This window comes from Myotis brandtii, unplaced genomic scaffold (genome assembly GCF_000412655.1).
Source record: "Myotis brandtii unplaced genomic scaffold, ASM41265v1 scaffold72, whole genome shotgun sequence".
Taxonomy (NCBI): Eukaryota; Metazoa; Chordata; class Mammalia; order Chiroptera; family Vespertilionidae; genus Myotis; species Myotis brandtii.
In genome coordinates this window covers 112,361-125,522 of record NW_005370838.1, presented here as the reverse complement: position 1 = coordinate 125,522, position 13,162 = coordinate 112,361, and the positions used below count along the sequence as shown (strand labels likewise).

At 47.4% G+C, this 13,162-nt stretch overlaps 1 protein-coding gene across 2 annotated transcripts in view; it reads left to right on the top strand.

Annotated features, from left to right (window-relative positions):
• SLC24A3 (solute carrier family 24 (sodium/potassium/calcium exchanger), member 3) overlaps positions 1 to 13,162 on the top strand; it is a 484,048-nt gene that overhangs the window by 465,479 nt on the left and 5,407 nt on the right. For both annotated transcript variants that reach the window (XM_014530108.1, XM_014530109.1), the window contains exon 16: positions 13,039 to 13,104. In XM_014530108.1, coding sequence (XP_014385594.1) covers positions 13,039 to 13,104 — 66 coding nt within the window. The remainder of the gene's footprint in view (positions 1 to 13,038; positions 13,105 to 13,162) is intronic.

Below are 13,162 nucleotides of genomic sequence, written 5' to 3'. Positions count from 1 at the left end.
GGGGCAGAGCAGGGGGGAGGAGACTGAGTGAGGTGGGCAGGGGTGAGGTGGGCAGGGATGAGGTGGGCTGAGTGGGGTGGGTAGGGAGGAGGAAGGAAGAGGGGACTGAGTGAGGTGGGCAGCGGGGAGGACAGCAGGGGGGAGGGGACTGAGTGAGGTGGGCAGGGGTCACAGGTTGCACTCTACTGCAATGCTGTTCCAACTCCCCTTGTGCAGGTCAGGAAATCAGGGCCCAGAAAAGTTGAATCACAGCCAGAAAGAGGCAGAGAGAAGACAGTGATATTTGCTTCTCTCCCCAAGCCCCAGAGACCAAAGGGGGAGGGAGGGTACTATTGCCGCAAGGAAATTGTGCCCCAGCGGCCACCAGGCAGGGCTGGGGGCACCGACACACAAGGGTCACACTGAGGCAGAGCCATCCCCGAGTTTGAATCTTTGCCAGAAGAGAAGACAGGCTCAAATGAGCTCTTCAACTTCAGGTAAGGAAAGAAGGACCTGGAAGGGAAGAGACCTCCTGGACCCTGAGTCCTGTTCTAAAAAGCCCGCCTGCTGAAGTCCTCACTCTAGGCTGTGGTATGTGACATGGCTACAGTGGGTTCTGCCTGAAGGTTGGAGGAACATTCTGGATTCGTCCATGAGGACTACCTGTTTATACAGTCCCTAGGTCCCTCCCTGGCTCTCACCAGGCCCTCCAGTGCCAGCCCCCTGTGCCCAGCTTGGAAAATTAGTGGCAGGTTCATGGGAGAGCAGATTTAGGGGCTTATTTGCCACAAGCATTTTTGTCTTCCCTCTTGTCCACCTCCAGCTTTTCCCTGGAGAGAGACTTCATTCCCATTTAGCATGGCTGCAACCCTGACATCTGTCTGCATCTCTGACATCAGAACTGAGCATGCCTTTTTGTGGGTTTAATGGCCTCCCTTGCCCTCGCAAGGGACCTGCTGACAATTCTGAAACCATTTTTCCATCCTGACCAGATGGGATTTCCAAGTCATAATTATTGGATAATTACCATCAAGACAGCTGTTTTCTGCATTTGAAAGCGGGGAATGAAGGCAGTTTTACAGATTTTGACATTTCTTAGCACTTGTGGCTTTCTCAGAAGCCAGCGAGCTATTTAAGTGCATGAAATAAAAAAAATTAAAAAAACACTTTTTCTAAAAGTCAGAGTTTGGAAAATGAGCACTTTTGCCCCATTTTGGCGAAGAGCTTCTGTTCCACTTGCTCAACAGAACTAAGAAAGCCACCAGGCAGGCTCTGAGAAGCCAGAGCAAAACTCAGATTTCTGAGCTCCAGCTTAGAAATGCAAAAGAAATCCTAGAAATAACAGAGGGAGAAAGAGAGTCTGTCTTTTTCTTTTTCCAAGTGAGAGCCCACCTGACTCAAGAATCCACAGAAGTGAAGAAGAAAAGGTGACCAGAAACATCCCCACCCCATTCTTTCTGCCCAGTTCCTTCTCTCTCTGGTTAAACATTAATTGAATGCTTACTGTGTGCTAAGCTGGTAACAGATGTTGAGGATGCTGCTGTGAGCAGGACAGACTCCTTTCTGTGCTCATGGAACTACAGCCCCTGGAAGGAGACAATCCAGACAAAAGTGTGATGTGTGTCCTCCCAAGGGCTGGTGCAGGAATTGTGGCAGGTGTGGCATTTTGTGGCAGATTGTGGCATTTTGTGGCAGAGTGTGGCATTTTGCGGCAGAGTGTGGCATTTTGTGGCAGAGTGTGGCATTTTGCGGCAGAGTGCGGCATTCTGTGGCAGAGTGTGGCATTCTGTGGCAGAGTGTGGCATAATGTGGCAGAGTGTGGTATTCTGTGGCAGAGTGTGGCATTCTGTGGCAGGGTTTAGTGGTCCTGTGATGCTTGTGAGGAAATGATGCTTCTTCTGAGCATCTAAGATTTTCAGAGCCAAGCAGGTGGGAGAGAGTGAGAGGATTTTTTCCAAGCAGAAAGAACAGCCTGTAGAAGAAGGAAATGTGAGAAAGTTTCATATCAGAGCCAAGCAGGTGGGAGAGAGTGAGAGGATTTTTTGTAGAAGAAGGAAATGTGAGAAAGTTTCATACACAAGGGCATCTCCTGTGGCTGGGGGTAAGGTGTGGGCAGTGATAAGTGATAGAAACAAAGCAAGAGAGAGAAATCATGTGGTAAAGGACACTGTGAGCCATGATAATGGAAAGAATGAAGGGTATTAGAGAGGGAATGGTGCCTTTCACTATATGCGCCTTTAAGAAAGAAGATTCTGACTACTACATGGAGAATGGGTTGGAGCCAGACAAGACTGACAGCTGCAGGACCAGTTATGAGGCATTGGCAGGAGAGAGAAAATATAGTGACCTGGACTTGGGTAGTTGTATTGGTTAGCTATTGCTACCATAATGCTGGGTAACAAACCGTCCCAAAATTCAGTAGCCTAGTTTTATTAGTATATATTTCTTTTTCATACATTTGTGAGTTGACTGGTTGATCCAGACTTGGCTCCAAGCTTCAGGTGGGTCTGTTCCACGTGTCTCTTAACCTCTTTGAACCAGTGACTTCCTGAGACACATCCTTCTCATGATGAAAGGTGGGAGCATAAGAGGCTACCTCAATCATGGAAATACATTTCAAACCTGTGCTTGTGTTAAGTCCACCAATATCCATTGGCTAAAGCATAGTATGTGGCCAAACCCAAATTCCAGAGGCAGGGAAATAGGGCTGCCCACCAGGGGGTGGACATATAACTAACACAGGGGAAGGGAGTTGAGACCAATAGTTCACTCTGTCTCAGTAGTAGCAGTAAAGCTGGAGAGCAGTGGAAGGTGAAGCAAGAGACTGCAGAAAAAGAAGCAGCAGGACCTGGTGATGGATTTCACATCACCCCCTAAACATCTGCTAATGGGGAGGTGAGTTGGGGAAAGTCAAAGACCTGGTCATCTATTTTCTTGGCCATTGTGAAAAGTTTGGATTGTATTCTAACTTCCATTGAGGATTTTAGTAAAGTAATGGCATGATTCACTTTACATCTGATGATCAGATTTGTAAATGCATTAGGAGAAGGCAAGGAAGAGAGGAGACAAGTTGGGAGCTGGTGGCAAGAGACATGGTGAAATGGGCTAAACTGGTGGGAGTATAGCCCAGGAGAAAAAAGACTTTTAAGGAAAAATTGATGAGACTTTCTGATGGATGCACGGAGGGGAAAAGATAAAGAGAAAAATCAAAGGTAACTTCTAGTTCTTTGCTTCGGTGTTATTCATAAAGATGAGGAAGACATCACAAGGGTTAGGGAACATATTTAAGAGGAAATGTCAAGGGTTCCATTTAGAACAGATTAAATTTGAGGTGTCTGAGGGCAATCCAGGTGGAGAGAGCAAGTAGGCAGTGGAATAAATGTGTCTGAAGATTAAAGGTGAGGTCTGGGCTGCAGCTATGAACTTGAGAGTAATAGCATTATATGCTTTTTAATGCATAAAACTCATTAAGGAGGTAAATGTAGATAGAAAAGAGAGCCCAAAACCATATCCTGATGTTAGGTAGGAAAAACCACCGAGTGAAGGAGACTGAGGAGGGGTCAGCCAGAAAGAGGGAGAATCTGAAGAAACAGGGTCCAGGACAATGTTTCAAGAAGGATGGTGAAGCCCTAGCCGGTTTGGCTCAGTGGATAGAGCATTGGCCTGCAGACTGAAGGGTCCCAGGTTTGGTTCCAGTCAAAGGCATGTGCCCAGGTTGCAGGCTCGATCCCCAAGAGCATTGGCCTGCAGACTGAAGGGTCCCAGGCTTGGTTCCAGTCAAAGGCATGTGCCCGGGTTGCAGGCTCGATCCCCAGTGTGGGAGGCCGCCGATCAATGATTCTCTCTCATCTTTGATGTTTCTATCTCTCCCTCCCTCTATGAAATTAATAAAAATATATTTTTTTTAAAAAAGAAGGATGGTGAAGCCACATTTTTCAGGGCTTTTCCCAAGGTGCTTCTTCTGAGGCCAGCTCTGTCAGCCCTACAACACCTCCTCCAAGAAGCCTACACCCAGCCAAATTTCCTACTTCTAGAATCGCATAGGGCTGCCATCTCTGATCTGCATGTCTGCCTGGACTCTCTGAGGGCAGGAACTTGATCTTCCTCAGCACCAGGAGAGGGCCTCTGTGGGATGAATCAATGAACCAATCATTCTTGATGCCTTCCAGGTCTTGCCTTCTCACTTTTTTAGCAAGTATTCCCAAATCAGGTTCTCAAAGCCTGAACACTGCCCCAACTGCCAGGACCAATGGGTTTCTTTCTTCTGTAGACACCTGTCCGGACCCCCAGAGATGGGGCACTGGAGCCCGTTTGAACAGGCTCATGAGAAGTGATTTTGCAGCTCTTCCTGGCCCCACCTTCAGAGAGGCCACATCCGTAGCTTGTAGTTGACCGTCGGGGGAGTATTGACACCATAGAAATTAGCAGAATGCCAGAAAGCTACTGCCAGGGCCAGTTTACAAACTACTCCCACAGGACTTGGACAGGCAACTTGGGGATAGTTGGATGACATTTTCATAAATGATTCTTCTTGAAGTTGTTCTGACAGAGCTCCTGAGAGTGATAGCGACACCATCTACTACCCTTAAGGTGAACCTTGACCATTGGATTTTGGGTGCTGTGTCAGGAAAATTAGGTGATATTTGGGGGAAGGCAGGATCCTCACAGGTCCCCTGTGGAAGGGCTTACCTAAGTCACTAACCCCTGAAGTTGAGTCATCTCACTGTCAAAGTTTAGCTCCCCCAGAAATCATTCGATCCTGAGACAAGGATTCAGAGTGATGGGTTCATTCGGGAGGGGCAGGAAAGTCCTGGAGGAGAGTGGGGAGGGGAGGGGAGAAGAGAAGGCAGCCAAGGACAGGCAGGTTAGCAAGCCCTTTACTGCCGTGGGTGACTGGAGCTGAGTACTGGAGGAGCTCTGGAAATGGTGCAGCCCCCTTCCCAGAATAACCCTATCCGAGGGGCAGGGGAGCTGGGGTATTTATACACCCACCCCAGAGAGTCATTGGTGGAAGGCTGCTTGGCACTTACCTGGTTCAGGAAAAAGCCCTCAGTCACAGAAGCTGGTACCGGCTTTTAGGAAGCAGCTGGCTACCAAAATAGTAAGGGGGTGGAGTGCAGATGGGGTCCTTTCAGCATCTGCTACACTAGCATCTGTGTTTCTTACAATTGAGGACTCTTACAGCAGTGATAGGCTGGAAAGGTCCAGAAGCCACTTTGGGGGGTTCTTCAGGGGTGAAGGGGACTCCGGCCTTTTCCCTGGGCCCTGCAGGTTGCAAGAAAGAGTCTAGAACTTAGAGTCCAAAGCCCAACTCTACGTGCAGACTTGACCCTTACCAGCTTCCTGACTTGGTGCGATATTTTGATTTATAATAAGAAACATATATTCGGTCTTCATCCCAGTTTCTAGCACAGAGCTCCTAAACCCTTAGAATTTCCTAAGTGTTGAGAGGTATATTTAGTTATGTTAATGAGGTTACTTCTGGACCTCACCTGTGGAGAAGGGCTGGCTGCCAGGAGAACCGACCCTATGATTAGAGGGTTGCAACTTTCAGTCCCACCCCGATCTCAAGCGAGAGAGGCTGAATCAATCGCCAATAGCCAGTGATTTTATCAGGCACACCTATGTGTGCAGCCTCCATAAAAACTCATAGGACAAGGCTTGGAGAGCTTTCAGGTTGGTGAACACGTGGAGATTCAGGAAGTGACTTGCTCAGGGAGCATGGGAGCTCCTCACTCTCCCCATACCTGCCCTAGGCATGTCTTCCATCTGGCTGTTCCCGAGTTCCATTCTTTCATAATGAAGTGGAGTCGTAGTGAGTAAAGTGTTTCTCTGAGTTCTGTGAGCTACTCTGGGAAATGAATGCAACCCAAGGAAGCACAGGGGACAAGCTGGACTTACAATTGGCATGCAAAGTGGGGGGTGGGGAGTGGGCATCAGGGACAGCCTTGAAGGACTCAGCCCTTAACCTGTGGGACCTGACACTATCTGCAGGCAAATAGTGTTGGAATTGAGCTAAATTGTAGGACACTACCTGGTGCCAAAGGATTGCTTGGAGATGAGGTCACACACACACACACACACACACACACACACACACACACACACTGGAATTGGTGACCAGAATCTTACCTTGGCTAAATGGTTAACGTCTTTGAGCCTCAGATGTCTCATCTTTACAGAGGAAAACAAAACCCACCCTACTTACCTCACAGAGTTGCCACTGCAGTTCAGTGCACCTGTCAATGAAAGGTCCAACCCTATAGAAAATGTTAAGAACTTATTTGAGCCAAAATTTCGAGGACATGCCAAGAAGCAAGATCTCAGTGGACTGAGAAAATGCTCCAGAGAATGGTAGCCTTGCAGCTTATTTCATGCAGCAGACTCAAAGGAGGAGACTTAGAGAGGGTTACATTAAATCAATTGGTGGTAGATCAAGGAGGCAGGAGAATGCAAACCAGGGAAATCTCTGGGATTGGATAAAAAGCAGCATGGAGAAATGCATGCTTCTTTTATATTGGTGGGTATAGGATAGTTAACATTTACAGCACATAGAGATGGTAAGCAGGGGACAAGATAACAATGAGGGGTTCTGTGGTCTCCTGCTGGTAGTCTTGTGCTCTGGTACCTCAGTTGCCTTTGAGAAAATGCTCCAGAGAATGGTAGCCTTGCAGCTTATTTCATGCAGCAGACTCAAAGGAGGAGACTTAGAGAGGGTTACATTAAATCAATTGGTGGTAGATCAAGGAGGCAGGAGAATGCAAACCAGGGAAATCTCTGGGATTGGATAAAAAGCAGCATGGAGAAATGCATGCTTCTTTTATATTGGTGGGTATAGGATAGTTAACATTTACAGCACATGGAGATGGTAAGCAGGGGACAAGATAACAATGAGGGGTTCTGTGGTCTCCTGCTGGTAGTCTTGTGCTCTGGTACCTCAGTTGTGCCTTTGAGGGTCTGGAATAGAAAATACTCTGACATTTCAGAGGTATGTTATCCTAGATGCATCAGAACAATGGACAGGGCTCACTGAAGAAAAAGACTGTCCTTTGCTTAGGAAGCTATAGGCCTGGGACGTGACTACCAGCCATGTCCTGCCCAGTTAGGGATTTAGGATCAGACCATCCTCTGTGGTTACTTCCAGTCTCTGAGCTTGTCAGGCCTGCCACGAGTCTCCCCTGAGCTTGTGGGGTCTACTAAGTTGCCCTTCGTTCACACAACCTGTGTTGGTGGGAGCATGCTGGAAAGAAAGGACATAGGCACCCACTGCCATTAAAGTGCTTTTGTTCTGTAGGTTTATTCATTTTCTTACCTCATTTAATTGTTCAAGGAAAGAGATTCCCACCCAGTGATATTTTATAATGTAAAGTCAAGGCTAGACACACCCATTTGGAACCTACGCCCACACAAATGTTCAAATTACCCAAATCTGAAAATGCAAAGTGACGTACAACATGTGTTCCAAGTTATAAATAAATTAGCAAAAGTCCAGGGGCTTCTTATTTTTCTTAAAATAATTCGCTTGTTGGGTAGAGCAGACCTCAAACCATAGAAAGATTTTAAACTGTAATATGGGGAAGTCAGAGTCTTTGAGGCTGGGGGTTTTGGGTCCCCATACTCTGTAAGATTCAGTTTTATGAACCACATACACACATGAAACTAGGTATGAATGGGTCTCTGTATGTATCCTGTGAAAAATATACATGCATCACGAGCTAAATTCCTGGCGACTTTGGAACCAGCCAGCCTTCTGTTCCTCAGCAACGCCTGCCAAGAGGGAATTGGAGAATGAAAATGCATAGTTTTGAAGGCAAGAGGCATGAAAACAATGCTAAATGTTGTGGTTGAATAACCCAGTTACACCTTGCCTGCTCTCGGGTGGGCATCGCCATGGAGATTTTCTGCATTTGTGCTTGATGGGGCTTTGCATCTGTGATGCAGGAAGCAGGGAAACAATTGTTTATATAAACACTGCACATGGTTGAAGCTCAAAGTCTTTTCCAAAGGTAGTCCAGAGATGTTGTCTGACTCAGCACACCCAACAAACCAGTTTTTGAGGGGGTTGAGTTCAATTAGCTGCCATCAAGGAAAGTTATTGGGTGATGGAAATATTTTATATTCTCACTGAGATGTGGATTACATGGGTACATGCATTTATTAAAACTTATCTAATAGTACAATTGCTGGATAAAAATCTGTGCATTTGACTGTATGCAAGTTATGCCTCAATTGTAAAAAATGTGAGGCTCCCTCTCACTTTGCTGCTTGAAAAGATCAGCTAAAAGCCACTACTCACCATGCTCAGTCTCCCCATCCAATTTTCCACTCTTGCCCCTGGCCACCAGCCTCACTGCCCCCAAGGTGGGCGCACACACACACATACGGGCACGATCCGCATTACCTGCAAATGAGTGTGTGGGGCAGGAGGAAGTAAGGTGTGTGGCATGAGGAAAAAATTAGGACCCACGCATCTGCCCTCTGCACTGGGTATAGCTGGGGAGATTAAAAGGTGACTCAGGCAAAGAATGTGACCAATATCAGCTTCAGATGGGGGGTAGGACCAGCAGGGGCTCAGCAAACGTATAAAAGGTGAAAGGACTTCAGGAGAGATGGGCTGAGTAGAGGTGGGAAAGAGGTGTGTGCCCCATCTGACTAGACAGAGATCCCAAAAGGGAGACAGGAGTGCGCTGAGGTGGGAAAGGTGGACTGCAGTTTGGAGAGGCCCTGGGTGCCCACCCACAGACAGGACGCTAGGATGAGAGAGACAGCCTCAGGGGTCTCAGCAGAGTCTCCGGTTGTCCTTCATTAATAGTTCTCCTACTTGTGGAAAGGTGCCTTTATAGGTCTCTTTTCATTTTGTTTGTGAGTTATCAAGTCAATGCTGATAGCCCAAAGCTGGAAGCCGCCCAGATGTCCATCAACCAGAGAATAATTAGACACACTGTGAATAGTTATGTTGTATGACAAGAAATGAGCTATTGCTGCAATGAAAACCATGAGGGACTCTTTAAGAGAATTCCTGCATAAAAGAGTGCACACCATTCATTTGAAGTTTCTAGGACTTGCTAAGCCAGCCTATGGGAGAGCCACTTAGAGCAGTGACTGCCCCTGGGGGAGACAGAGGGCACATGAGAACTTTTGTGGGCGATGGAAGTGCTGAAAATCATGGCTGCATGCATTTCTCATACACATTGAATGGTGAAATTATGATTTGTGAATTTCACCAAATGGAAATTTCATCTGAAAGTAAAAGACCCATGAACCACAATTGACCCCTATTTAACACGTACCAGATGCCGGTTGGAGTGTTTAGGAGTGAAGTGCACTAGCGTCTGCAGCTTACATTGTAGTTCATTAAAAAAGAAGATAGTATCTTTCACCTTGATTGAATGATTTAATACTTTCATAATAAAATGCTGAGCAACAACAACCAAAAAAAAAGCAAACAAACAAAAAGCTATACACGGAACAAACCAGTGGGGCCAGGAGACAGGGAATGCTGGGCAGGGATTGCATTGTTTCTGGAACATCAGGTGCCCAGGGCCTGTCTGCTGCCAGCCTCCCTCTGACCAGTCCACCCTGCCCCACAGAAATGATGGCCCGTTTGTAAACCACAATCAAAATGCCACCTGGAAAGTACCCATTATCCAGTTACCAATGACGTGTTAAGCACGTAGTCTGTGTTCAGCTCTGTGATAGGTGGAGGATAGTCAGGCATGGTTCCCACCCTCCTTGTGTGCCATCTCTGCCATGGAGCAGCCAGGGGTCCCAGGGAAGTGGGCCCAGGCAGTTCCTGAGTGAGTGGAGAATAATGGCCCACCCTTACCGAGAATTTATTCTACACCAGATTCTGTTCAAGCCTAACCGGGATTCATTCCGTTAATCCTGCAACCACCCCATAAGGTGGGAACTGTGTTATCCCATTTTACAGGTTAGAAATCTGAGGCTTGAAGAAGTCAAGTGCAGCACGTGAGTGACTAGACAGGGATTCAGAAACCAGGAAGCTGGGACTGGGGCCCATGGCCTGAACTAGGGGTCTGCAGACTGTTTCCAGAAAGGGACAGAGAGGAAATATTTTAAGGCCATGGGCTGTGCAGTCTCTGCCCAACTACTCGAGTCTGCCATCAAAGCATGAAAGCAGCTGTAGACAATATATAAATGATGAGCTGAGTGCCAATAAGATGTTATTTATAAAAACAGGCAATGGGCCAGGTTTGGCCTGTGGGTCATAGTTTGCCAACTTCTGTCCCAAACCACCCACAACTTCCAGTGCCTGGGAAGCTTTGGAGTTGGACCAGAGGCAACTGAAGGAAACCTAGTTCCTAGTTCCTTCATGTGGAAGTGTGAGCGTCAGACAGGAAGGAATCAATACCGGCTTTAAGAGCCTGGGTCTCTAATTAAGAATGACAAACAATCCATCCCTGGGCAGCTCTTTACCAAAGGAAGCTGCAGAGAAACAGTGGAAAATACTCAGAAACCACACAAGAGTTGGTTGTATTTGGTCTTTAGAGCCATGTTGAGAATGTTAGCAGCACTGACTTCATATGAACGTAGAAAAAGTCGAGGTCAAAAGCCACGCTTGAATGTGATTCATTTTGAAAACACTTCGCCAAAGAATTTTCCTGCTTGTGGCTGTGCTGTCATTGGCTCTTGGTTTCTAAGGGCAGGAAATCATTTTACTCAACTCCTGTTGCTGACAAGGATTCGACCCTGGAGCTCAGAGGGTGCCATGGGCTGGAAGTAGATTGACTCCATACTTACAAGAATCCATGTGCTGTTAAAATTAACAGCTCAGAGGAGTTTCTGAGTGTGTGTTCTGTTTCCGGGTGGACCCAAGGACCATGTGACAGAGGACAGCGCTGGTGGGCTGTTCCTCACTCCACGAGGAGCCCCCTTCTTGCTCTGAGGCCCCCCCCTTTGACACTGGCCAGGGTCCATGTGGGATTGTCAGAGTCAGTGTGGACAGACTACTTCGGGGGCAGAGACCCTCTTTCAGCACAGCATTTGTGATGTACTTCTGCTTAGTAGCCTCTTTATTCCATCACAGCTGATGAAAGGAGGAAACGAACCACAGCCTGGCTGAGGGTCTGCCGGAAGTTCAGGTACTAGCTGACCTGGGGTCGCTGATTCCTCATTTTTCCACCCTGAATTCACTGGGTCTACCCATTGCTCTAGTGTCACAGAGATTAAGATGTGAGTCCTTGATTCTTAGGAAGGCACTTGGTGGCTGGGGCCAAGCAGATGGTTAGCTCACACAGACTGTGCAGGCAGAGGAGAGTCCGGTCCATTCCGTTGCTTATGGAGATGCTCACGGGGCCTCACAGAAAGGCCCAGCTGGCGTAGCTCAGTGGTTGAGCATTGACTTATGACCAGGAGGTCACAGTTCCATTCCTGGTCAGGACACATGCCTGGGTTGCAGGCTTGAACCCCAGTAGGGGGCATGCAGGTGGCAGCTAATCAATGATTCTCTTGCATTGATTGTTTCTATCTCTCTCTCCCTCCCCCTTCCTCTCTGAAATAAAAAGAAAGAAAAAAAGAAAGGATTGGCTGTTTAGGGCATGAGGATGTGGCACCCCATCACCAAAGACGAACCAAGCATAAACCAAGCAAACCCACTTATGGAGTCATCCCCTTGTTCCCGTACCTACACCGCAGGGGTGAACTGGTGAAAGGGTTGGAAGAGCTACCTTGAACTTTGTCCGAAGGACCACAAACCACTAATAATCACCACTTTGTTCTCTAATTGACATGATCAACCTGCCTCATTTTTCTTTCTGTGAACACAGGCGAGCCTTTGACTCCCAGTAGGACAGTGTACATTGTGGGGAGCGGGAGGCTCTGGTCCCTAAACCTGGATACACATAAGACTTCCCAAGAGAACTGGTGAAAAATGAATGTCAAAGTCCCATTCCCAGAAGCAAATTTAGCCTCAGTACTTTCTGTAAGTCATTGGTTCTTAAGTCCCTAGAGGGCTTGTTAAAGCACAGATCCGTGGGCCCCACCCTCATAGTTTCTGTTATAGGAGGTCGGCTGGGGCCCAAGATCCTACATTGCTAACCAGCCCCCAGGTGTGCAGCTGGTCCAGGGAGGTCTCTGTGAGCACAGCTGCTGTAAGACATGCCTCCAGTTTCAGGGCAGTGACCTCATGACCTAGGTCAGAGTAGGAAGGCATCCTCTCTACACCATGGAAGGAAAGCTAGGATCTTTGTCGGCCGGGTTGGCCCTTTAATGTTCTCTACCTGCTCTGCCCAACACTACAGCCATTAATCCCATGTGGCTCTTTACATGGAAATTTAAATTTATTAAAGGTAAATTTTATGTTTTGTTCTTCGGTTACATGAGCTCCTTTGCAAGTAAGTGCTCTCAGCCACATGTTCCCGACAGCTGCTACACGGGACAGCACAGATGCAGGACGTTTTGTCTTTGCAGAGAGTTCTACTGGACAGCGCTGTTCCATAAGAATTCCAAAAATTGCTGCTTTCTTTTTCTTCAAGGTTTGGCTGTTAGCCCCATTTTTTTTTTTTTTTTTTTTTTTTGGCTGTGAAAAAGAAACCAAACAAAATTCTTTTTCATGTTAACTCTTTCCTCTTTGCTTGCTCAAGATAGCAGGCCTCACCCATCTCTTCATATCAAGTTGGGGTGAAGGTCATAGACATTTTAATGCAAAAGGGATAAAAACTTTAGTAATTTTTTCCCAAAATATTGCCCCCATCACCCATGTTATGAAACCCCTGGAGGTGAGGTCCACAGGGAAGCCTTGTGGGCAACAAGAATCAGGCAACACACAAGGAGAATTCACGGGGCCGTGTGGCAGTCCAACAGCCACCGCCACTGGAGGGAAGCCTGGGACTGGGCTGAGAGTGGACCAGACCAGGGCATTCTCTGGGTGTTTTAGAAAAGTTCACATTCCTCCCACAAGCTGTAGAGGATGGCTGGGGAGGCCTCCTTTTGTTTCGCCCCCTGTAGGAGAAAACTGGACTCACTCAGAGATGCTTGAGTGCCTCACATTAAACACAGGCCTCTTCGGAGAGCTAATTCTGTTTCATTCTTTTGTTACAGATTCGGCTGAACAGCAGGGGACTGATCTACTCCGTGGGCTTGCTGCTGGCCTCCGTCTTTGTCACAGTAGGTTTGCAGCCCTCTCCTCACTTTCGAGCTCCCATGTTTTCCCTCCTCCCCCACC